The 25,271-nt window shown below is 37.7% G+C and overlaps 2 protein-coding genes across 3 annotated transcripts; one reads left to right on the top strand and one right to left on the bottom strand.

Moving 5' to 3' along the window:
* Window positions 1–23,127, top strand: TXNDC11 (thioredoxin domain containing 11). 2 transcript variants are annotated; one of them, XM_017733947.1, is made up of 12 exons: window positions 1–116; window positions 406–622; window positions 1,355–1,452; window positions 3,323–3,452; window positions 10,051–10,144; window positions 11,129–11,241; window positions 12,191–12,391; window positions 13,623–14,406; window positions 16,845–16,990; window positions 17,687–17,796; window positions 19,231–19,311; window positions 21,904–23,127. In XM_017733947.1, the coding sequence occupies exons 1-12, from the start codon at window positions 16–18 to the stop codon at window positions 22,529–22,531; spliced, it is 2,703 nt and encodes a 900-aa protein (XP_017589436.1). In that variant the 5' UTR covers window positions 1–15; the 3' UTR covers window positions 22,532–23,127. The 2 variants fall into 2 exon arrangements, with proteins under 2 accessions (XP_017589436.1, XP_017589437.1); XM_017733948.1 differs by lacking the exons at window positions 1–116; window positions 3,323–3,452 and having other exon boundaries at window positions 389–622.
* On the bottom strand, window positions 22,561–25,271 carry SNN (stannin). Its single transcript, XM_017733950.1, has one exon. The coding sequence runs from the start codon at window positions 25,191–25,193 to the stop codon at window positions 24,930–24,932; it is 264 nt and encodes an 87-aa protein (XP_017589439.1). The 5' UTR covers window positions 25,194–25,271; the 3' UTR covers window positions 22,561–24,929.

Genomic DNA, 25,271 nt, shown 5'->3' with positions numbered 1-25,271 from the left:
ACATCACAAAACTTTATGACCAGTATCTCTTTTCTTATCAGGGTGCTGTTACCTAAAGTACAAGTGTTAAAAGAGGATGAGGCCAGGGAAGAAATCAAAAGAAATCACTCTTCCTGGTAATTTTGTGCCCTACAGCAACCAACCATAAGAGTGTGAGCTAACGTACCCATAAACAGTGCATGGTATCACAGTGTGACTTTCTAAAGCTTCTGAAGGGTGATCTTTAGATTTTTATAGTATTTCATGAAACTAACTCAGATAACATAAATTGTAGTAATTTTGCATCAATTTCTAAAGTTTTGTCATTGCATGACTTTTGCTAAGAATAAAACTTAGGGCTTTGGGCACAGTTTTTTAACTACTACTGTATAGTCTCAATAACCACTCTTAATTTTCTTCCTGCAGCCGAGCAAAAGATGTAACAATGCCAGCGAAGCTTCCGGTGAATTTTTTCTCCACAAAATCTCCAGTCATTGATCTTTTTCGGGGGCAGTTAGACTATGCAGATCAGCTCCGTCAGGATTCAGAAATTGTGCTGTATTTCTTCTACGCTCCGTGGTGTGGGCAGTCCATTGCAGCAAGAGAAGAAATAGAACACGTGGCCAGCAGATTGTCAGACCAGGTAACTCCAGAGAAGATACCAATCTTAAACATGACCTGATAACTTTTCAATGTCCAAGCTGATGCTAATTTCTGTCTTCTCACGGGAAACAATTGGACTTGAATGCTCACATTTTAGGGTGACTCATCAGTCACCTTAATTTTAATTTAGCATACAGAGTGTTAGAATAAATGGAGACAGCCTGTGATTCCTGCTCAGTTGTCTGTTATTTCTGCTTCTGAATGGGGAAGTCTACAAGTTTCTTGTGAAGTGTTCTCAGATTTATTCACCTGCCTTCAGACAGAAATTCCATGGAATTTGCTTCCAGTTCTGGGATCCTTGGAGACACTAGTAATCATATAAAGATTGTACTTTATATACCATAGAACTGCTTTCAAGCAGTTGGGTGCCTGTGAACACTTCACAGGTACAGCTGTCCTAAACCTCCACTTGTTGAGCTCCACTCTGCAGAAAAAGTAATTAATGTGGGTTATGACTAAATTAATAAATTTGAAGGATTTAGATTAGGAAGCATAAAAGCTAGAAAGAGCAGTGACCAAAAGGATTATTGTTGCAAAATGACAAAAAGAATAAAAAAAAAAAGTCTGTCTGTGACAGATATGGCATACTGAGTTGAAAAGGCCTTGAAAATACCAGATGAAATGGATTGGAAAAAGTACATCAAGTACATCTTGGATAAAAGAGGTCACAGTAGTGTACTTTGTTGGCTGTGAATTTTTACCTGCTTTGCAGGTGCTGTTTGTGGCTGTAAATTGCTGGTGGAACCAGGGGAAATGCAGGAAGCAGAAGCATTTCTTTTATTTTCCTGTGATACACTTGTACCATCGGAGGTAAGATTTTGTATGTACAGTCTAGGTTTTTTAATTGTTGTTTTGGGAAACAGATATCATACAAAGTGCTGCATTTTGAAAATGTTACATTTCTGGCTTCAGTAAATAGTTCTTGGGTAGATTCTAGGTGAGCTCATCCTGTGTGCTACACAAGTGCTGGGTAGGGCTGTAACTGTCAGTTAAATGACATGCTGGGCAATTCTTCATCCTTATGGAAATTTTGGTTTGCCTGTGCATCTCTTGGAAGTTCTGCCTCCAATGAAAAGAAGTCAGAGTTACGTGTTAATTTCAGATGTCTGCTTGCTCTGTAGATGGATTATAGCAACTGGTCCTAATTTATGACAGCATTAAAGAATGTACCTAAGGGTTGTTGAAGGAATTTAAGTGCATATTTAAATTGTACTATGTACTGAAGATCTTGTTCTAATTTTGAACTTTGCGCTCACTTTTTTGTTCCCCAGAAGCTAAGATATCATTGTATAAAATTTCATGTAACCTCACTTTTATTTTTTAGTATTTGTATGTGTTGTCCTTTTTTTCTCTTTGTGTGGAGCAGAAGGTAAGGAAGCACAGTTCCCAACAGTTTCTAATAAAAGCATTTATCCCTGTATTTTACTTTTTATTTTGCTAGTTTTGAACTGCAGCTCTCTTTCATTACAGAGGCTGATTTTGCTGTTGGGGGGAATTTATGCATTGAGGAGGAGCAGTCCTGGTCTTTGTTAGCTGAACTTGTAATAGACACAAGAGACACTGGCATAATTCAAACTGTAATAAAAGAATCCTACAATGCCACTTGGATGTACATTGACTTAAACTTACTTGATCTTGAAATCACAACAGAGTAGATGGATGCACTTGGTATCATTAGTAACATTAAACAGTTGTAACAAGACGAGGTGTAAATTGCTGTGAATATTTCATAAGATCCTGAAGGACAATGCATCCCTCATGCCTGAGATACTAAACCTCACATGTGGTGCCCTGGGCATGTGACGTGTTGAGCAGTGAGTATTGCTGTGAAGACGGAGGTTTGTAATAAACCAGTGCAGGATGTAGAATGATCTAGTGGGCTCTAGGAGACCATTTTGAAGCACCTCAATATAGGTATCTCAGTGCGAATTGGGTATTTTCCAGTGTGCCTGTATGTATAAGGTATATTAAAAATGCATCACATTAAATTCTTCAGTGGAAATGGACTAATTCTTTATGCTTTTTGTGTTTGATTTCGTTTGGGACAATGATGCTTTGTCCAGCCCAGTGATAATCAGGAGGAGAACCTCTGGAAATTGTAGCTGCAAGCCCCAGCCCACTTTATGTTTTAGCACTGCCTAACGTGGTGTGAGCTGTTTTATCAGATGGCTGGGGGGGAAACGGGAGCTTTGCCGAGTCTGTTCATCTGCAGTGCGACTGAATTTGTCCCTGCTTTGCTGATTGCTGCTCATAAAAGCCTGTGTAAAAATATTGCACCCTTTCAGATTGATACTGCTTGAGACACTGAAAAAACAAGGGAAAATAGTGACATTTTTCAGATCTGTATTTTTAAGTCACATGTGTTTACTTTGGACAAAGTGGAAAGATATGTATATGGTCATGTAATTCATAGTTGAGTTTTACCAAGTTCTTTAATGGGACTCAGAAGTGGTCTCCATTCGTCCATGCTCACCAAGACTCTGCCCCTTCCACAGATATGGTGGCTCTTCCCACTGGTAACACAACTCCCTAATCAGTTACAGAAGCCACTGGTAAAACACAGAGAGCAATTCCCTAGAGGCTGAGCATGCTGTCTATGTAACTCCTATCTGCCACCCCCAGGAGGGACTCTCTATTGTTAATTTAAGTCTTAATGTTTTATTATTTTTTTTGGTACTAGTTTTGGACCAATTGAATACAAAGGCCCTATGAGTGCTGTTTATATTGAAAAGTTTGTTCGCCGGGTGATGACACCACTACTCTACATCTCGTCTCGATCAAAATTACTAGATTTCCTCTCAAATTATGAGGTACTTGTCTCTCTTCTCTAGCTTTACCACTGTGGTTCAGAAAGAGTTTGACTTGTTTAAGGATTAAATTTGATCTGCTCCAAAGTACTAGTTTATTTTCAGGATCCTGAAATCAGTGCCCTGTAAATTTGTTAAAATCATAAAAATATGAAAAAACAAATTCATAATGTTGGTTCCTTGTACAGTTACTATTATGATTTAGTGATGCTCTTAATTTACATTACTTTAGTATCTAGAGACAACAATCAAAGTTGTTACTTCAAGAAAGAAGGGAGAAATCTTTTCACAAAAGTCTTGCAGTCTAAGTTGGGACAGCATTTGAGAAATATATAATCATTACTTTAATTTTAAAAGGAATAATAAGCTTTTCTAGTAGGATAAGTCTGTTAAGTGAAAACAAATGTGAAACCAGTTGAAGTGAGGGCTCCTAATCACTTTGTGTGTGATAACTTGATGATTTTAATCCACTGGAATATGATGTTTTATTCATTTCAGTCTGTTGTGTTCAGGGATGCCAAGATTGGTAGCAATACTGTTGGATTAATAACTTCCAGTTAGACAAAATGTGCTTACAGCAGAGCCATTTAAAATCCCTTTATAACTGTTCATTTTTATAGTGCACAGTGGAGAAGTACCATAATCTTACTAAAGCCCAAGCTATTAGATCAGTGTGGAAAACCTGACCCACAAATCAGTGCAGTGGCAGTGGGCACAACATGGGAGGGACCCTCCAGTGTCTTGGACTGAAGAAGATCCCATGTGAGCACCTGGTGCATGTTGCAGTGCCTGGTTCTGCTGCAGGATGCAGCATGAGCTGTGCTGTTCAGTGGCAGCTGCCACGGTGTAGGGGACACACACTGGTAGTTCCCCTGGGTAGGACACTCTTCATGCCAGGAACTGCTACTGGGTTTGGTTTTCCAGTGTTTTAAGTGGGCACTGTGAGTCAGGAGTAGTGAGTTGTGGCCTGTCTCTGGTGCTGATACTTTCTTTCTATGATCATAAGCAATTCTGTTGTCCTTCCACTGCTTCAGTTTTGCTGTTCTAAAATTCTAAAACATTTTTTTGCCTCTTACAGAGATTTGAAGAAGGCCATGCTTGGTTTTTGGTTTGTGTTCTGTCATTTCTTGGTAGACTGCAGAAGGTTACTAATGAGCATATTAAGCTTAAATTTGCTTAACAGTAAGAGGTGCACTTCCATTGGAAAAAGACTAAGATAAAAGACAAATTGAGGGGGGAACAACAAATAATTTTAAAATACTGCTTAGCAGTTGATTAGATAATTTTGTTTCTTTGTTCAAAGTTCCCCCCTTCCTGTGCTTGAAATGCAGTGGCTCCAAGTGCTGAGTTGCTGTTTATGTTCAGCATTTGTTGGTTCTTTTTTTTTCTGCAATGGCCCAAGAGTAGAGGCTGTTCTGCTGTGTTGCCCCACAGTCATTCATGCCTGAGGTTCTGTCCCAGAGCGTGGCTCCAGGTGCTCAGTGTCTTGCCTCTGTAAAGTTAAGCAAGAGGGGAAGGAGGGGCTACAAAAGTAACAGATACAGATAAGATGAAAGAAACAAAATTGTTTATGAAGATGGATGCAGAGAAAAACATAGACACAAAGGAAAAGTTAGTTTAAACTAGAAATAAACAGGTTGTTTTATCACTTCAAACAGTCAGAAATGTGAACGTTTTACAGTGTTTTCCCTGCGAGCTGAGAAATTGATACCTTTTGTAGGAGAAGATAAAATCCAGGGGTTAGTCCTGTGTTTAAGAAGTGAGGAAGTCTGGGGAATAGAGTAGATTATGGGAAATTGGGACATGTGTGGCACAAACTAATTACTATTTTGAGACCCTTGGCTAGTGTCTTCCTTTGACTTTTGATCTCCTCTCTATAAAAAAATACTAATTTTTAGCAGAAGGGAAAGGACAGAAGGCTGTCAAGGATTGCTATTGGGCGCTTTGGCCACTGTCTGCTGCTGGATCATGTTTTTGTGGTTTCACTGAAAAGCTAATTAATTTCAAGCTCAAAATAATTCGAAAGATTTGTCATCATCAGTATCTAATTTTCGGTCCTGTGTTCTGATAGCAAATGTGTTCTGCAAACTAGGAGAAATACTGATGGGCAGAGTGCAGTTAATGTAAGAACAAGTGGTTGTCGCTTGGTCTTTAGTTCGTTCCTCGACCTGATCACGTGACATGCCGTGTTGCTCTCACTAGAGGGCGCTCAAATCCTGTGAAAAAAAATTCGGGATCCTGCGTTCTCTGATGCTATTTAAGGTTGGTTTATATGGGGTTGTGGAATGATGCTAGTGCAAAACTGGAAATGGATAAGAATAAATTTTTGAGAGCAAGGAAAATACGCCATTTGGGAAGCAGTTAAAATCTTGGAACGTTGAGGAAGATCTAAGTTAAATGACAAGAAAGATGCAGTTCTTGCCATAATTCAAGGTTCCTGTGAGTACCTGTAATCAGATTTTCTTTTGTTTTCTTAACTGCAGAGATGTAGCAGTTTGATTTTAATCCAAACTGGCATCTCTCATTCCTCATCTGACTGACCCAGCTGCTAGAAATGGCCTCGGCCTCCTGAGGCACAGAGGAAGAAACAGGAAGCCACTGTAGTTAGACAAAAAGCTTCACTCCTTTATGAAAATTAAATGTGCCCAGGGAACTCATAATTTTCCAGCTTCAGGAGAGGTAGGAGAGGAGTTGGTCTCTCTGGGAGGTGGCTGGTGTGTCTCTTAACATGATGTCAGCTTTCTGCTGTGCTCTCTTTGTGTAGGAATGTTTCCTGAGCATCAGCCAGCTGTGTGAGATCTGTCGCAGCTGGGTCTTGTGTGGTGCCAGTGTTAAGTGATGCTGTGAAAATTTGCTTTCAGGTCTGGGTGCACAATGATTTTAACATCACTGAAAAATGATGTTAAATGTAAATTTAATGTCATATCAGTCAACAATTTCTTTGCATTTCTGCAGTACAGATTCAGTGGTATGTAATATTGGTTCTTCTGTTCCCTAGAGAAGACACATTCCTTTGCTCTTGCTGTTTTCTTTCCCATGTTCACAGATAAAATGAGGCAGGAATTGCCTGCCTGCACAAGTCTGAGAGTCTGAAAAAAGTAATCTCCCTGACCTCAATGCAGTATAGCCAAAACATTTTTAAAAATTACAAACTGGGATAGAAATAACTGGAGCATTAAAAGCATTTATCTAACTGTAAACTAATCAATAGGTGTGGGATTTTCCTATCTCCTGTTCCCATTATTTCACATTTTTGGCCTTTGAATTTCAGAGCTCTTTCATCACAGTCATTTAATGCTGCGACTAATTTCTGCAACTCTTCCAGTCAGCTGTAGTTTCAGTGATTCCCACCACCCTATGCAAATTTTGTTCCTCACCCTTTTCTCCCTTTTCTAAAGTTCTTATAGAAATATGAACTGCTTGAGTATCAGTACACATCCTGGCTGGCTGTCTTTGGCTGCTGAAAAACATTAACTTCTAATGGTAGTTTTTTGTCTTTCCTACTAATCTGGAAAAGGGCCTTCCGTGTTATTCCTTATCACCTTAGTTTCTTCCGGAGTCGTTGGTAACTTCTTCTAGACTTCAGGGAATTACAGCATGCTGCATGGAGTCATCTACATGCTTGCTTATTCCTTCCAAGAACTGTGATAGGCCTGAGGCATGGTTCAGTAATAAAATTGTGCTGGCTTTTCTCCAGTAGAAATTACTCATCTGAAAATCTCTGTTCATTCTGAAAGTTTCCATACTTGCTGTTTTGTAATTGTTGAGATTCTTGGTAAGTCTGTTACTTGATTTAATTACATGCCATCACTTCCCATTCCTGTGGTGTAGAGACCAAGCAAGAAATAGGCTCCACTACAGTTAATGATTTTGTATTTCCATATATGAGCTTCATTTGGAGATAGCACTAAGAAGTCTTCACTAATGACATCCTCGGGTTTGTTCCAAAGCCCTTCCTACAGACACTTGGTTGGAGACGGGGACTGAAAATTGTTTCATGGAAAGAAAAGCTCCAGCAAGCTCCACTCTAGCAATGCCCATGCTCCTAATGCCCCTAAGCACCCCTGTGTCACATGTCAGTATTTACTCCTTCAACTTTAGACAGCAGCAGGTCATACCCTGTTCAGCTGATTGCTCCTCACTGCCTTCATGAGGATGGGCACCCAGAGCTGCACACAGGTGGTTGCTTGGAAGCAGGTGATCATCAGTAACAGATTGGGTGTAGATGTCCTCATAAACTGTTTGCAGGCAGCTGTTACTGAGTTTTGGAGGGTCTTACATGAAAGAATGTGGGAGTTGTTGCTGTCAAGCTCTTCTTGGCCTACTTGTACTCCAAAATAAGAACCTCTTGTTTACATTGCGATACCTCTTCTATGCGACTTGAACCTCACTTGTGCAGAGCAAGAATTGTTGTTAGTTGCAATACCTGGAAGTGTTCAGTCTTGTTAAAAGCTTCATTCTTACAGACAGGGAAACTTTCACTGTACTTTCATTGTACCCTTTCCTCATGTATAATTGCAGCATGTAACAGGGTGAAATTTTTAACTGGTCTGGGCTGATCATTAAAAGGACATTAGTTAACCAGATTACTGATTAGGCATAGAGCATTAGTAAATACCAGTATATATAGTAGTGTAGTATATATTAGTACATAATAGCATATATTCTCCCACTGCAATTTTTTTTAATTGAAAAAAAACACTTTCCAAAAATTATCTTTGGGAAACATTATTCACAATCTGGAAGTCTTAAGCTGTTGTTAGTGTACAGCAGAACTGGCAGTCTGAATCAGAAAATTACCTTTTAAATAACATTATAAATATTTCTGCATCTGACTTCTGGCTTCTTGCCACATTTTACTGTCACTTTTGACTCTTCTTTCATTCACTGTTTGGTGTCCTAAATTCAGTTGGTACAGGATTAGTATTCAAGAATGGTCCTAGAAAATGGGAAGTTAAAATTTTGATAATCTTATCTGTCTCCTTATTTTGGTTCAGTTGAATGCTTTAAAAGTTTTTTAGAAGAGATTGTTTCTTTTTACTGTCTTAGTTTGGAACCAAGAGAAAAAGATGAAGATTAATTACTAACCTGTATGTTGTTTAAAAATGAACACTGAGTGCTATTATTTTGCTGTGTTTTTTCACTACTATTTTATTTATATTTGTATTTTCTTCTTGGTAATTAACTATTGCAGAAATTTCACTAATTGTTTGTAACTCATTTTTATTATTGATAATTTTCTTGGGGTACCTCCCGAGGAATCTTTATGAACAAGGGGTTTATGCTTAGCATTCATCCATGTAAGAGAATTCCTGCCTAAAAAGAGAAGTCGTGAGGTGGAATGGGCAATATTGCTATTGGTGAACATCTTCAGATTGCTAATTAGTACTGAATTATGTCAGTGTGTAAGGCTGATGTGAATAACTGAATTCATATAAATAATAACAGGTAAAATGTATGCTCTTGTTTTAAGAAGAAATTTAAAATTTTATATGTAGAACTCAAAAAAAACCAACCAAACAAAGCAGCCTCTGAAATACCGAATGAAAATACTTACGTGAGGATATATTTGCCACACAAATGGGTGCCTGGTGAGTCTGGAATCTTCTGTTCCACAGCAGTCCCTGGAGTGCTCTTGCTTTGTGTGTCAAATGACTTCTGTATGCACTAGTGGAAGTGAGAAACAAATACACAAAATAACGAAATTCCATCACTTACTCTGTCCTGAAAGTTTATTAAGCCCACTCGAGTGATGTGTTAAAAACACAATTAATAGTAACTTTGAATGGATTATATTTGGAAAAATATAAAATCAAAGCTTAAGTGAAATACTGGAACCAGAAAAGTCTAGACTTTTTTCCTCTCTGTTCCAAGTCAGCTTCTCCCAGATTCTCTTCCTGACTTTAATAGGAAGTCATTCACCTGGAAAAATCAATAGGCCTGTTCTGGGATGAGTTGTTTAAATTTTGAATTGTCTATCTGGCAATTTGAAGAGCTTTATGTGTATGCAGATGGGATATGGAGTTCTCAAGATTTTTATGCAGTTGGTCTCACTGACTCTTGCAGGATATACTGAAAGGATTAACAGTGACTGTAGCTTAAAGATGATCACTTGTCTTAGCAGTTCAGGTATTCACACACAAAATGTGTGAATTCTTATGTAAATTACTAATTATGTGCAACATAAACAAAGTATTACTGCTTAAGCCCTTTATACTCTGAAAAATTGTATTTCATATTCTAGTTCTAAAAGAAGTCTTTATGATACTTATGGTTCTTATCTTGGTGCTGGAACTGGTTCAAAATACAGTTGCAAAGCAAATATTAATTGTTCTTGGTGAACTTCAAAATGGGAAACACACCATTAGAAACGTAACGTCCATAAAGCCCCTCTCTCTTACATAAGCTTTTGAATAACAGCTTCATTCTTTGAATGAGAACTGATTTTGATTGTCTTTTAATATTAAAATTCTTATTGCAGCATAAAGTGACTGTTCTTCAGTAAACATTGTTGTCTTTTAAGAATCTGTTGTGTTTTACTGTAGTCCCATATATTTATACTTGAAAATAGCTTAAGTAACTCTAATTCTTATTATTTCAGCCTGGAGTTGTGGGATTTTTTGAGTTCAATGCTTCACCTCAACCTCCTGGTTATTTGACATTCTTCACATCAGCATTACATTCATTAAAGAAAGGTAAAAGCTCCATTTTCATAATTTAAGGCCTCTGTGAATGAGTTATGTCTAAATGCTTCAGTAGTTTTTTGTAATATTTAGTCTTTGTCTTGTGCAGCATGTTCAGTGTCAGAGGCTTTGGGATGAACTTGACTGTGTCAGCACTCAGTAGCTGAATTCAGTGATGTGGTCCTGGGTGGAGTTACAGAGCTGCTACAAGGCAGCTTGAGCAGGGTTTTCTCCCCCTCTTGTTTTGCATCGATAATCTAAAATACAATACCTCTTGTTTGTGTTTACACATGTAAACTGTGTGATGATTAATACCTCCTTTTTGGGTCATGAATTTTGGATGGAACTTTCTCAAAGTTAAGATTAACATGTTGTATAAATATTCTTTCCTGTCAGCAAATGAAGGAGATTCATACCACTCTGCTTATTTTTTACTGTGCCACTGATGCGATAAAGAGCCTGTTCTATATTTTGTTCTGTGATTTTCGCATTTATATGTTGGATTAGTTCTTTGCAACCTAAAGATAAGCAGTCTGTCTTTATCTGTGCATATTTATAATCGTAGAATAAATATTTATAAATTATATATATATACTCTAAATGTACAGTAAATGTACATCACTTAAGCAATGTTCATGCCTTTCCCTTACATGTATCATCTTGGCTTTTGAGATGCCATAAACCATTGCAAGGTGCATCTATGATACCAGATTCTATATTTCATAAGCAAATTGGGGATTTGGACAATTCAGGTTAAATAGACAGGACTCTATACATGTGCAGGACTCTATACCTGGAGTGCAGAAAAGGAACACGTTTGTCCTTCTTGCCATCTTTCTTCTGCCTTAATCACCAGTGTTGGCAGTTGCTATTCACAGATTTCTGTGCCTTTACACAGCAGTGTTGTGTGTTCTGGTCTGAGGGTGGTATTCTAGGCCTTTCAGGGGAGTTCAGTGTGTGTAATTGTATTCAAAGATTGCGAATCTGCCCTTTCAGATTACCTTGGGACGATACGCTTTGGAGTGGTCACAGATAAACGGGTAGCAGAGGAGATCTCCCTGGTGCATTCTGGCAGTGTGTATTTGCACAGACATGCCAACACATCTCTTGTGAGTATCGCTCTCTGCTGTAGGCACTCTGATTTGGTACAGAGATGCTCAGGGATCAGAATTAGAAGACTACTTGAATGAGGATGTGGACAAAGATTTTGTGAAGGGGTAGTAGGAACAGTGAAAACTTGCATTTTGGCTTAAAGGTATAACATGATACTGTTTTGAAAAATCACACAAATTAAGTTATTTGAATTTATAATAACTCTTAATCCATGTGCCCTGTTTTTTGAAAAGCTAAGGCTGAAAATACTAACTTTCAGATTTACTCTTTGGCATAGACACACTACCTGCCCACACTGGCACCATGAGTGAAAACTCTGTGAGGATAGGTATTGTGATGTGTATTTTATTCAATTGAGACTAGGGAAAACAGGGATATTTTAGGTGAAATAACATAAAATACGTCAAATTACTTTTGTCTATACAAATTATTTAGGATAAACTTGCTTTAATACATTAAAATTTATTCTAGAAGCTGTGAGCACTTTTTGTTACAGATTTCTTTTCTCTGCATTCAGGAATAAGAAATACCAGTTTTAAATGCAGTCATGATGTTTGGTTCTTAAAAGGCTGATTTAAAAAGAGTTACTGAGTAGTGGGAAAAATGTTCTAATATGCTGTAAATTAAAATATGTGATGATACCAGCTTAGAGGTCTTTCACTTACAAAGAAAATTTGTACTATTGAGAATATAAAGATGCAATAAAAGGAAGAGGAGCTTCCCTGGTAGAATCCTTTTTGCTTGTGGATGTTACTATAATCTGATGAGCATTTGGAAAGCTTTTCCAAAGGAAAAGGGTGCATGAAATGCTGAAGTTTGCGGACACTCATTACATTTAGAAAAAGAGTTCTAGTCATTACAGTAACAAAGCATGCAATACTGAAGAACTGCATTTGTTACTAAATCAAGTGAGGACAAAGAACTATTTTTTTTTCCCCCTTCAAGATCTATCCAAAAGACATCATGAACTTCACTGCTGAGAACATTTGCAAGTGGGCTCTGGATAATCGGGAGATGCTCATACGTTGGCTGAGACCACATGGTGGGAAAAGCCTTCTTCTAAACAATGAGCTGAAGAAAGGACCAGCACTTCTTATATTTATACCTTACAATCCCCTAGCAGAAAATCATCCTCTTTTAGCTGAAGTAAGTGAAATAAGTTTTTTTTAACTTCAAAAATACTAAAACTTGAGAGCTGTAGTCAGGGGTCTGAGCTTGACTGTGACAGATACCTCATTTTATTTCACTATTCTAAGTATCCAGTTTTGTTTAAAACCACTTTCTCAAGCCATATTATCACAACTCCCTTACACTGGTTTGCGTCTCACACAGCGTGCCTTTGTCTCACTCAACAGCTGTTTAGAACAAGCATCTAACTCTTCTTGACCTCCTCCTTTTTGTGGTAGGTGCTGTGTAAGAAATGCAAATCTTTGCCAGCTGGAACTGAAGACTTGTGTGTTTTGTCTGCCCCATTCTATTTCTCCTCTCCTGTCTTTCCAGAGGGGTAAAACCAGAATGTTATTTGAAATACAGCCCAATCAAACTACTCCGAGCCAATCTGATTTTTATATCCCGTGTGCTCCTTAGTCACCTTCCAATTTTCTCTTCGTCTGAACTGCCTAGGACAGGAGCTTGTGGAGCTGTGCAGAAATGAGATAGGGAAACTAAGAAAGGGAATTCCTTTTATGGTCCATACATATACCTTTTCTCTGCTTTGTTTTACCCTTGGTTATGAAAAGCAAAATGATGATGTAGCATAGGAATGTTTGCATGGAGGGACAGGTTGTTTTTTTCCTATTTTCTTTCTTCTTTCAATATTTTACTGTGCAGAGTACACTTGAGTATTACAACTATATGCCTGTGGTTGGGAGAATACAAACATTGCTTCAGCATTCTTAGTGATTGTACAAAATCTGTGCGCTACCTATGCCAGAAGAAATCTCTATTCCCTTTCCATGTGGGAATGCTTTAATTTATTTTCTCCTCCTATTGGAAAATGAGGGAAATTCAGGAACCTCTACTCACTAACACTTCATGTAGTGGGGTTTAACCATAGAATGTAGTGTTATTGCACTGTAGTAAATCGGATGCATAGAGGACCTTGCAATTAGTGGATGGAATAATATTTTAAAGTGACTTTATTGTTCTCCATATTCAATGTTTATATGCTGAAATACTTGAAAATTTAACTTCTTGTTGTCAAGTGAGAGCCCCTGTAATTTTTTGAAAGAACAAAGATTACTCAGCTTCGTGTTTCTGAAATTCCATCTCTAGTTGCATATAATGTTGTTAAACAGATAACTGCATTTGGGTGAACTGTGTACAGTTAATCTTGATTTTATTTTTTTTTTCCCTCTCTTTTGTTTCCCCCCCATAGATTACCAAAGTGGCCTTGGAATACCACAAGTGTAATAAAAGCCAGGCAGCTGAGCCAGATCTTCAGCACTTAGGAGACTCTGATTCGCCAGCTTTTGATTCCTCTGTAACAGATGCGCATCTGAAGTTCTCCGAAACATTTCCCATAGCCAAGTACCCATGCTGTAACACGGTGGTGCTTCCACAGTGGCACTCAATCTCCAGAACTCACAATGTCTGTGAGCTCTGTGTTAACCAGACTCTTGGTGTCAAGCCAAATAAAGTCCATGTGCCACACTGTAACTTTTTAGAGATAGAAGCAGCTTTGGATTCTTTCTACCTCCAGGAACATACCTTTTTTCAAGTAATATCAAATACCATAGAATGCAGCAATTTCTTAAGTTTCTATAGTCCCTTTAGCTATTACACTGCATGTTGCAGGACAGTAAACAGGCATTTTTTAAGTTTCATTAGTTCTGAAAAGACCATCTTTCAGACCCCCAAAGTAGCATTTTCTTCCCATGGGAAGAAAGATAACACTCAATTTTCTATTCCTCACATTGAGGATAGGAATTGTTTTATTCCTGACCTTAATATTAGTAGCACGAACATTACTGGTCTGAGCTGCAGGACCAACAAAACCTTGAATCTCTATCTACTGGATTCGAATCTCTTTTGGATATATGCAGAGAGACTAGGAGCATCAAGATCTACTCATCTTAAGGAATTTGCTGCCATTGTTGACCTGAAAGAGGAAGTGCACTATGTCCTGGACCAGAATCAGTCACTTGTTGGAGCTACCCTCGGTACAGTATCCACTATACAAATGCTTGAATTCAGGCAATTATGTTTCCAAGCAGAAATGGAAATGTTGCTGCCATTTTGAAAAGTGAGACTACTTTGTGAAGTTAACATTGGGAATTATAATTTATTCTATTCTATTTAGTAGTTAACCAAGCATTTATGAATGATTTTGTTGGCTAGAACAGAATCATGTTGTAGGTGATGTAAGAACTAAGTTCCTTATACCAGAATTAATTTACTTTATAAGAAGTGAACCTTAAAATGTGTGATTCTTGACTGCCTGATGCCTTGGTGAATTTTAAAAGCTAAATTAATTTGCATGTGGAAAAAAATTTCTATTCATTTAAAATATTTGATATTACAGAAGATGTTTGTATACTAAGGGTGGTGTTGATGTTTGCTCAGCTGTTTTTTGTACTAAAATATCACAGAATTTTGGGATATACTGACCACTTATCAGCAGAGACTTTCCCATCCTCTTGTCCTCTGAAACTAACTTAAATTGTTTTAAATTTGTTTTGAAAAGTGTGTCTGTTCTCAAGGTAGCAGGGTAGATCTGTGAAGTGGTTGTGGCCAAATCTGCCAATTATTATTTCCTGTCTGAATTGGAGGAGAAAACAAAAAAAAAAAGAAAAAAAACGGGAAAAAAATCTGACAAAACAACTCAAGGATTGCAGTTATGATTTATTTGCAAGTTCTTGAATAAGACAAAATATCCCTAACCATGTGCATTTGCCTGTCATGCTGATGTGCAAAACTGAGTCTACCTTCAGAAAATACTGCGTTTCTTAATGTTAGCTACGTAAGCCAACATGGAAGAAAATTCAGGTATTAAACTGCTCAAGAACACATAACAGTATAATTCTTACAGCACTAATTACAGTTCTTTTTTGCCATCAATCTAAGTACAAAAGTATGCACAACATAGAACAAATAGCCGTGTTATTGTTAAGGATCACATGCAGCCCTGTATCCTGTCTCTATCCCAACCCCTCAGGACAAGACTCTGGAAAAACAAACAAAAACCTCAGTGACCATAAAAAGCTACTTGGGAAATATTAAGATAAGAATGAGGACATAGAAATTTCCTTCCCCTTTGTGCTCCCAGTACTTTCTGTCTCAAACATTTCTTAGGTCACAGGATTTCCTGAGCATGGTGAGGGTTTGTCTGCAGAGCAAGACTCAGTACATTTCTGTTCCATCATTTGAACTTCCAGAAAACTTCTGCTTTTACATATTTTGTCAAGGAGTGTCTGATTTATGCTTGGGGCTTGTGCTTTTTATTTTAATTTTTTTAAATTCCTTAAGATCTTAACTTCTAATATTTCATAAAATCAAACCAGATTGGTGCTTAATACCTTTTTCAGATCTCACTCTTTGCAGATAGTTTCTAGAAAATCAGGAACATGTCTGTAATTAACCCCTTCCTTTCAGTTGCTACTTAATCATGCATAGATATTCCAAATCTGGAGATGTAAAAAGAAAAAAAACCTCTTTTGGCCTGGTGTGAGAATTTAATGAAATGCTGAATAGTTAATAAAGAGCTAAGTGTACTGCTGTTTGCATTTCAGAGATAAACTTGATGGTCTGGTATTTTGTATATCTGTACAAAAGTGACAGTTTTACTTGGGCTTAGTTTTTGTGCTGGCAATACAAGCACAAGGTTGTTTCTATTTGACCAAACAATTATTTTTATTGTTTTTCATATTTTACCTTTTGTCTTGATTATTGAATAATCTTATTTTTTAATGCACAGAATAATACTTCTCTATCCAAGTTGAAAAGAAGGATATTGCTGATATCTTGCAGCAATTGAGAGAATGTAGTTCAGGCTCAGAGTAGTGTAGCTGAAGGTAGTTGAGGGCTTTGGAGCTTACTTTAAATTTTTACCAGTGGCCAGCTACTTGTTACATATCTTAAGGAGAAAGTAGAACAAAGAGAAAGGTGGTCCCTGGTAGACAAAAGGGGGTTGGTTGTATTGGCATGGTAATAGCAGATATTTAAAGGTCCAAAGAAGGGAATTGCAGAGAAAGTAATTAAAAATGGAAGAAAAAATGCAAATAAATGTGGAACTAAGTGGAGCCTTTCAAGATAATGTAGGTGTTCATAAATAGTAACCTCTCCATTTTTTACTTAGCAGGTATGTGGTTAGGAGAACAGAATATTATTATTATAGCACATTGATACAAGATTAAAGTCTGGTGTGGCAAGTGACAAGACTGTAATGAGCAAATTAAAAAAAAAGAGCAGTGAAACTTTTTCCTGTTTTCACATCAGTTGTGGTTACTCAAGAGTTGATCCAAAACTTAGAAATTAATGACATGAACCCAGGTTTCAGTTTGTATTTTCTCTGTACGTTCTTCTGGATTCTAAAGCAAAAACTGCCAAAATCACCTTTGCAAAACTGAAATAACTTTGTTATGTATCAATTTCATTTCAGAGAACTTCATTAAAAATTTCAGTGTTCTCTACAGTCCCTTGAAAAGGCATCTGGTTGATGACCCTTCAGTCCATTTTCATGAACAGCATGTGGTCACTGAAGTGACCACAAACACCTTTCACAAGACCGTGTTCCTGAGTGCCAAGGTACACCGCGTTACTCAACAGCTTTCTTGCAGATAATGGCACAGATTTTAAGGAGGGGTCTCAGTCTTGTTTAATATTGATATGCTTTTCTTACTTGTAACATAAAATATGGTGTTCTGTAAAAATTCAAAGCCTTTCCAATTGCATGCCATAAAAATAGATGTCATCCTGAGTACAGTTAAATTACCTTGATTTTTTAAAATACATGATTGTGAGGATTAATTAATATCCATTGTCATTCAACTCTGCAGTGAATGTCTGCATCTCCAGCTGGTTTCCAGCAGCCCCAGCCCCTGCTTTGCTAGTCAGAGGCAGAAAGCAGAAGTCTGGACATCATTTTTTTCCCCCCCATATGAAATGTACAGTCAGTGTTAGATATATAGGAATTTAAGATTGCAAAAGAATCTTGGGAAGTGTAGTAAAGTTTGGTGCATTTTCACTTAAAGGGAATGATGCTAAACTAAGTAATTTTTTTGTTTTGACTTTATGGAAAGAGAATTCCCCAAGAATTTTTGTGTTGACTCAGTAGTCAGAGGGCAGCAGTGAAAAACTTATTATAATAAAGTTCATTAATACTAGGAAAAAATTGGCTTTCACGTTTCAAGAGTTCCCATGCTAGATGTTGTGAAAACTACTCCTCCTTTCTGCAGATTTCCTCCAATAGATAATCAAACTCTTCTCCATTTCATTTTCCAGAATGTCTTGCTGCTCTATTATGCACAGTGGTGTGGATTCTGTGCTTCTCTTAATCACATTTTTATTCAACTTGCTCGTCTTTTGCCTCCCGACAGTTTCACCGTGGCAAGGTAAAAAGATTTTAATTTCATCTTTCCAGAATAATGTAAGATCATTGAGGTCATCAGCCTAGAAAATAAATACTTTTTTTCTCTCTACAACCATGCAATATAGATTTGAATGTCATCTGCTTAATATTTCTTTGAATGCATTGTTTTGTTTTCCTTTGTATAAATGTGGTGGTTTTCAATCTCACTGCCATAGTTATCAACTTCCATTAAAATTAATTTTTAAACTGTGCAATTAACCTTGAAACTTCCTAATTTCAGGAAGTGAATCGATAACTTTCTGATGATTTGTAGCAAATAGTAATATGCTATTTGTATATATGTCTTTGTTAGCAACACCATTTTCATCACAAATCTAAAACAGCAACCTACATCCTACTATAAAGAAAATTAACTCTATCCCAGCCAAAACCAGTGTACAGAAATATATCTATATATGCATGTGTATAATGTATATTTTAAATATATATATTAAAATATATTTTTATATGTAAAAAAGACATGTTTTTCTTTGGTGTTTCCAGGGTTTTTAATGTTTCAGTTGCACTGAAACATTTTTGTTCATGTGTGTGATAATAATGCATAAATACTTAAAATATCTGCTCTGATTGCATCTTTGATTCTGACTAAACTTACTCCAGGAGACAGCATGAGATGTAGAGAAAAACTTAATCAGTTAATAATCTGGATTTTCGTCCCCTGTTTATAATTGTGGCTTTATTGCCACAGATGTGATGTTATTCCCAAGGCTACACCTGTTCTCTTGCCCAACTTTGAAGTTCTCTCATTTGCTCCATTGTTTTCACAGCAGTATTACTGATGTGATTGTCTGTTTAGTTCTATAATAATTTGTAATTAATAAGAATTTTATTTGTGAAAAGAAACCCTAAAATGCAGAAAAAAACCAGTAACAAACAGTTGCATCAAGTGTTCCTTTCTACACAGAGCTTTAGGAAAAAAAAAGCCTTTAAGAATGTGCTTGTCCTTGGAAGTAGCAAAGTAATTTACTCCCAAAACTGCTCAAGGGGACAATATTAAGAGAGATGTACTTGAGGAACAAATTAATGAATAGGAATAACTTGTCTCATGTTTGGCATGTCTGTCTCAGAAAAAAGGTGTGTACACAATGCATGCACTGTGTAGACAGTGAGCGACTGGGGTTTAATTGATGGCTGAGAGCAGTTGCATTATTGAACATATTTTTCTAGAGAAAAAACCCCACAGATATTTCTTAAACTGACAGTCATCATCTTGAATATTGGTAATTATATCTGCTGACTCATATGCACAATGTATTTCTGGCATAACACATTTAGACTTACTTTCACAGATACTTAAATTTCCTTCTTCCCAATCCCTAAAATGGCATTTTACAAGAAAAAAATTGCAGATTGTTTATCTGCCTGTTCTCTTCATCAGTATGTCTCTTCCTCACAGAATTGATGTAACTCGAAATGACCTTCCCTGGGAATTTATGACAGACCGTCTCCCAACCATTTTATTTTTTCCTCATCAGAGGTAATGTAATTCTTTTCCCTGTGGATTTTTAACTTCCATTTTACTAAGCTTCAGCAATTATCTGGTTACGTGTCTTAGCAGAGAAAAAAGCCAAAACGTAATTCATTTCCATATATGCATTCTTACTTCATACATATTCTAATTTAAAAAAACCCCACCAGCAAAACAACAAAATAACCCAACCAACAGTCACCGATTTCCACCCTTCTCCCTCAAGGACTCTTACTATCAGCAAATGGGAAGTCAGACTGTTAGTACTGGGCAGTGACCTACCACCAAATCTTTAAACCTGTGCCTTAAGTTTTGCCATTCATGTTTTAATCCAGTACAGTTTTGTTTATATCAGTATATATACCCCATTTCTTCTCCCATCTCCCTATTTCTTTTCATAGGTACTCATTTTGTCTTGGTCTCTGTAATGCTCTAGACAGTCTCTGGAGGGACAGACTGAGTAGTTTTAATAAGATTATTTTTGTAATCTTCCAACTGGTTTTATAAAGGTACCTTACCTCTAGGCATTGCTTTCACTCCTGCTTTTCCTTTTCAGTGTTTTTTTATATTTTGCTGCATGTAGGTAATCAAGAAAATTAGGATCTGATAGTATTTTGTAGTATCTGTAGCACTGCTAGAGTAGTCATACATTCATTTTGGATATGAAGGTGTCTCATATTAAGGCTTTTTATGCAGCTTCTTATCCATTTGCCTTATGTGACAATTTTTGCAAATCAACTCTGTTCTCAATTTCTTTCTACCACATGCTGTTAATATTTTGCTTTGCTATTTGTTTTACATAGCCTTTTAGCTTCTTTGATACATGCTGTGGTTTTGATCAATAAAAATGGATGATGATGTAGTAAAACATTACCACAGTATAATGAGTCATGTTTGATTTAGCATAGACTATTTTTTGCCTAAATTGTGTCATGATTCATTAATCTGGGATGGGAGCTGATTGTCAGCTGAGAAACTGCTGATGGTAATTACAAGAGTAACTTGGTTGATCACCAGCAGTCTGCAGAGGAGGAAAACTCATGGTGCTTACTCTGCCAGAAATAGCCTAATCTTGGTGAGCAGGAGCCTCATCTGACTGAAGTTCTTGAATTATTGATAAAATATGGTTATCTATCTTCTACCTGAAGTACAATAAGTAGTTTTCAGTAAATGAAATTAAATGTTTTTATATCCCACATGCTTATGAGTTGGATTTCACAGAAGGCATTGTTCAGGGAAGTGTAATTGGTAACTGAGGAACTCCCCTGTTCCAGATGTGTGTTGTGATTCAGGACATAGTATCACACACGGGGACACAAGAGTTGTCCGTGGTGTGGTGTGTGTTGTACAGGAGCATCATGAGGCTTTGGCATTATACTTGAATCTGGCTTTCTTGCTTTGCAATGATTTTTGTTTGGACTTACTCTATGTCCTTTACTCTAGTGATGAATTTGACAGCCAGAGGGAAGCAAACTAAGCTTTTCTTGTTTCAATGGCTGCCTCAGGAAGGAGAATACGCTGCTGACTGGCAAAGCTGGAGGAGACCCAGAGTGATAAACTATTAGCTGGCTTCCCAGTTACACATAGTGAGGTGGAAGTGGCTGTGCTGCAGGAGGGAGTGAACTTGTGTTATACGGGAACATACTGAGTGAAAGGCTGAAGATGGAACTGGTTCAGAAAGAGAAGAGCAAGAGTTAGTTCCAGTCTAGTCCTTAGTGGACAATTTAGCCTCGTGTGTGTGCACAGGGTCCACAAAGGGCAGTAATTGCAACATTTGTCACAGCTGGAGCTGGTGTTTTTTAGTAGTTGGTAGTCTTGAGGAAGAAATTTGGTACTTGCTGTTCTTGACCTCTCTTACTAGGCTGTAACAGGTTATGGAGTTGCAGAAAGCAGGGGGCTTACCTGCTCCATATGCTGGGTTTAGTCTTCACAGCTTTGGGGGAGAGAACACCAACAAAAACCAACAGAAAAACATTGGTTTGCTTCCTTCATCACCTCTGACATAAAGCAATAAGAGGAACAAGTAAAGAGACTTTTTTTTTATTGACAGCAAAAGGGCCTTACTTCTGACTGAAGTGACTTACTGTTTAAAAGCAAACTGCTCCCTTGCAGTGGCTTTCACATGCTGGAACACACTAAGCTACTGCTTCCAGGGTAAGAGAGAGGTTCAAAATAGTCATTTCCCATCAGGTAGCTTTATGTATCTGGACTTAAATTCTAATAATGTATGTAGACTTACGAACATTTAAATGTCATCCTTCAACTTAAAAATATTAATGGCACACACAGCACTGCTGCTGTATGTACTTCAAGCTCATAACCCATGACCATGATACTTCTTTAAGAGTGAAGTCTGTTTTCTGAGATTTAACAGAATTTTTTCTTCAAATACTAGTCCCATGCAGAGATATTTATTATAGCACCCAGACTGGAACACAGGGAAAAGAGTTCATCAATCTGTGTGCTCTATCTTTATTACAGTTTAGGTTTCTCTTAGCTGCTGTACTAACCATACTTGATAAAAAATAAGATACCAAGTTGGAGTTGAACAGCAGCTGCTTAGATAAAATTATCATTGCTTAACTTGTTATGTCTTTCTAGGAAGGAGCAAAGTGTGAAGTTCCCGGAAGACTTCTCAGTTAACCTTCCTAATCTCCTGAAATTTATTTTACATCACTCAAGTCTTTCTCCATCAGAGCCCTGTACCAAAGAATGCCTACATAAAGAGTCAGTTCTACAGCAAGGACACATCTCACATTTAGAGAGAGAAATTCAGAAGTTAAGATCAGAAATCAGTGCCCTTCATCAGGCCCATGACCAGCTTGAAGCACAGCTTTCTGAAGCCAGGAGAGAGGAGCAGAGACTACAGCAGCAAAAACACACACTGGAAAAGCAGCACAAAACTCTGCAGCTCCACAGTGAGCAGTTACAGGCCACATATGACCAGAAGAATCAAGAATTGTTAGAAATGGCTGAAAAGCTTCATGAATTAGCTGATGCATCAGAAAACCTCCTTAAAGAGAATGCTTTACTGAGAATTCTGGTGGCAGCAAGGGGAGAAAAGCTACAGAGAAAAGATGAAATTAAAGAACCCCTTCAATCTGAGCGAACACTTTCTGAAGGTAATGATCTATCACTTTCAACAGCTACTGCCACTTCAGAGGACAAAAGGATTGACAATATTGATACCATAGAGACAGAGCACAGTAGTGGAAATAGGACAGAATAATTGCTTATACCAAGTCAAATGATGCAGTATTGGGTAGGTATTTATGCAAATTTTATTGACATTCATTGTAAATAAAGACAAGATTCTTCCCCCACATGATCTAGAAAAAGAAAAATCAAATGGAGTATTTTTATATACTTGAACAACTTATTAGATACCCCCATCTTAAGAGAAGAGGAGAACGGAAAACACTTTCTGCACTTTACTATTGCACTAACTTGCAAACACCTATCCATTTAAATTAAAGATACTGGTTTGTAGGGGCAACAGTGAAGCACCTCTGACTAAGGACCAGTTAGTTTTCACTGGCTTTCTCTTACAGCTGCTAGAAGGGAAATTAGACCTTTGATTTATACTTTTCCATAATTTCTGAAGTTTGCCCTTTACACTGCATTCTCTTTGCTGAATTAAAATAGATACTTCATCTGTGTAATCAGTAAACTTGAATGGACAAAGTCATCTTGCTACAACTGTTCTGTTCTATAACTTCCAGCACTTTGTATCACTTTTGTATACTGGTATTCTGACTGTCCTGGAAACCACAAGAGCCATGTGTGAACTGTTCTCTACTGAAAACTAAAGGAAGTCTTACTGAATTAATCCTTTTTTCTTTGCTTTTAAAAGGTCTGGAATACAGCAAGTGTACAGGTCTGACTATACATGCAAGTCTCTTAAGAGTAGCATCTTAAAAAAGCACGTGTCGGGGTAAGAACATTATCAGCTGTACCCCATATGTTGTACTCAAGAGGCAACAGCAAGAGCTTTTTGCTACTTTTTTGCTACTGACAGCATTTATTTGGCTTCAAATTATAGCTTTCAATTTAAAAACCACAAATGTAGCACTAACAAAGCAATTCAACCTCTTAGTGTAAAAGAAGGGGACAACTTACTGCCTAGGCCATTCTTGTCTTGCATATAGTTAAAATTCTCAAGCAAGCTTGCTAGGCCTTAAGTTATTCCATATGTACAGGTACAAGAAGCAAATCTCATGCTTCCTCTGGAGCTGAATTAAGGCTAGGCAATTAAGTGTTTAAAAATACCAGTATGCAAAGGAGGCCATGTATAAAGTAATAGAAAACAGGCCAGTGACCTCTAAAGCATGTGTGCCTACACAGAGTTTTAGAATATGTAAGCTGCCATTGGTTGCTCAATGTTGTTTCTTCTCCTCCCCTTTCTGGCTTTTCCCCCCAGACGTTTGCAGTCCAGAACATCCCATTTAACACCTTTTTACAGTTCGTATAGCTGAACTACAGCACAGAGCAGGAAATGTATGTTCTCTGGAAGGACTTGGCCATTGCTAGCTAAAAACTTCTACTGACCAGCAATAACCCTTGCCCCTACCAACAGTAGAAAAGACTGAAACTTCTACTGTTGTACTACAGTTCAATCAAAAGTTATATACAAGATACATTAACTGAATTCTAGAGTTGGCTGACTGTAGACTAAAATACCTTTTTATAACAGGCTGTTAACATACACCCTATCTGCTAAGTACACAAACTAGGGTTCTGGGAAGAATTCATACTAGTTGCACTTAAGCCAGTTTTGCTAAGTAATCACTTCTGCAGTTTCAGCACACAGACCTATGGAAGAGAAAAAGTCTGCTCTACTGCCATTCAAACACCTGGAAACCTTCTGGACTTCCCCTGAGGGTTCAGTATCCATCATTAGTTTCCATGTTAGAATCCATCAAAATGGCAGTTTCCTTGCAGTAGCTACATAGAGAACTCAGTCCTAGCAGCTTGGAACTTAAACAACATAGCTGCAACTAAAGGAACTCTTCCTTCTTGTAGCTCCTGTGTGTCCTCCCTCAGCATATGACTAAATGCTTATCCCTTTTCAAATGAAGTACTCTGCATCAGCCCAATAAACTGTTCAAAGTTCTGACTTAATGGCTGCACACTCAATGTCATAGCAGAAGCAAGCTTTAACTGCAGATTTGGTTTTGAAGGTCTGGAGTCCCCTTGTGTATTACATACAAGTGCATCATATTCCCATATGCTACAGAACACAAAGCAAGAAGTTTCTGGCAGCCTATTTACAGTTCACAGTTGTAAAGTAGTTTACATTACAGTAGTAGTTCCATCAAAATAGGCTCAGCTAAACATTCAAGTAACAAAAAACAGTAGTAGTCTCTTCACACCAGAGTATCCCTGTGCCCATTGCCGGCAACGGACATTATGCCAGGCGAGTCAGCTCCTGCCATTGAGGAATTAGGATACACAGTCAATGCACAGTGCAACTTCTCAGTGCACACAGTTGCAAACAAAGCTTATTTAATTCTCATCAGGGTGTGTTGCGATGAATGGTGTGCACGTGACCAGGTTTTTCACAGTATTGAGATGCTTCTGCTGGTTACACGTCACGAGCATAGTCCATCTGCATGTGTTGCTCCGAGTTAGCTGTGTACTTCTGGGCCATTTGGAGTTAGTTTTGCTTTCCTTTCCACACAAGGTCCTTTAGCAGAGTACTGCACCAGCAGAAAGGGCTCTTTGGTTTCTCCTTCGCCCACAATGCTTTCCTCATCCTCAGACTGGCTGATCTTTTGCAGCCGCAGGTAGCACCAGCAGCCCAGGATCAGGGCTCCCAGAGCTGCAATAGCGATCAGGGTAACAATGACAGTCACCACTCCGGTGGTGGGGCTGTGATCCGTGATAGACATGGCCAATAGTTCAGGCTGTACTCTTCTTCAAGGAGATTTTTCTGTCCTCACTATCAGTCTTGATGCATCTTCGAACTC

The sequence above is a fragment of the Corvus brachyrhynchos genome, unplaced genomic scaffold (assembly GCF_000691975.1).
Source record: "Corvus brachyrhynchos isolate BGI_N302 unplaced genomic scaffold, ASM69197v1 scaffold5, whole genome shotgun sequence".
Taxonomy (NCBI): domain Eukaryota; kingdom Metazoa; phylum Chordata; class Aves; order Passeriformes; family Corvidae; genus Corvus; species Corvus brachyrhynchos.
Note: the sequence above shows the minus strand (reverse complement) of the source record. Positions and strands in the feature narration are given on the sequence as shown.

Bases quoted from the DNA above. Each gene is read 5' to 3' on its own strand.
- TXNDC11 (XM_017733947.1), top strand. From the start codon at position 16: ATGACCAGTATCTCTTTTCTTATCAGGGTGCTGTTACCTAAAGTACAA. The intron at 117-405 runs GTAATTTTGTGC...TTCTTCCTGCAG, and splicing joins AAAAGAAATCACTCTTCCTG to CCGAGCAAAAGATGTAACAA. The intron at 16,991-17,686 runs GTACACCGCGTT...TTCATTTTCCAG, and splicing joins CCGTGTTCCTGAGTGCCAAG to AATGTCTTGCTGCTCTATTA.
- SNN (XM_017733950.1), bottom strand. From the start codon at position 25,193: ATGTCTATCACGGATCACAGCCCCACCACCGGAGTGGTGACTGTCATT.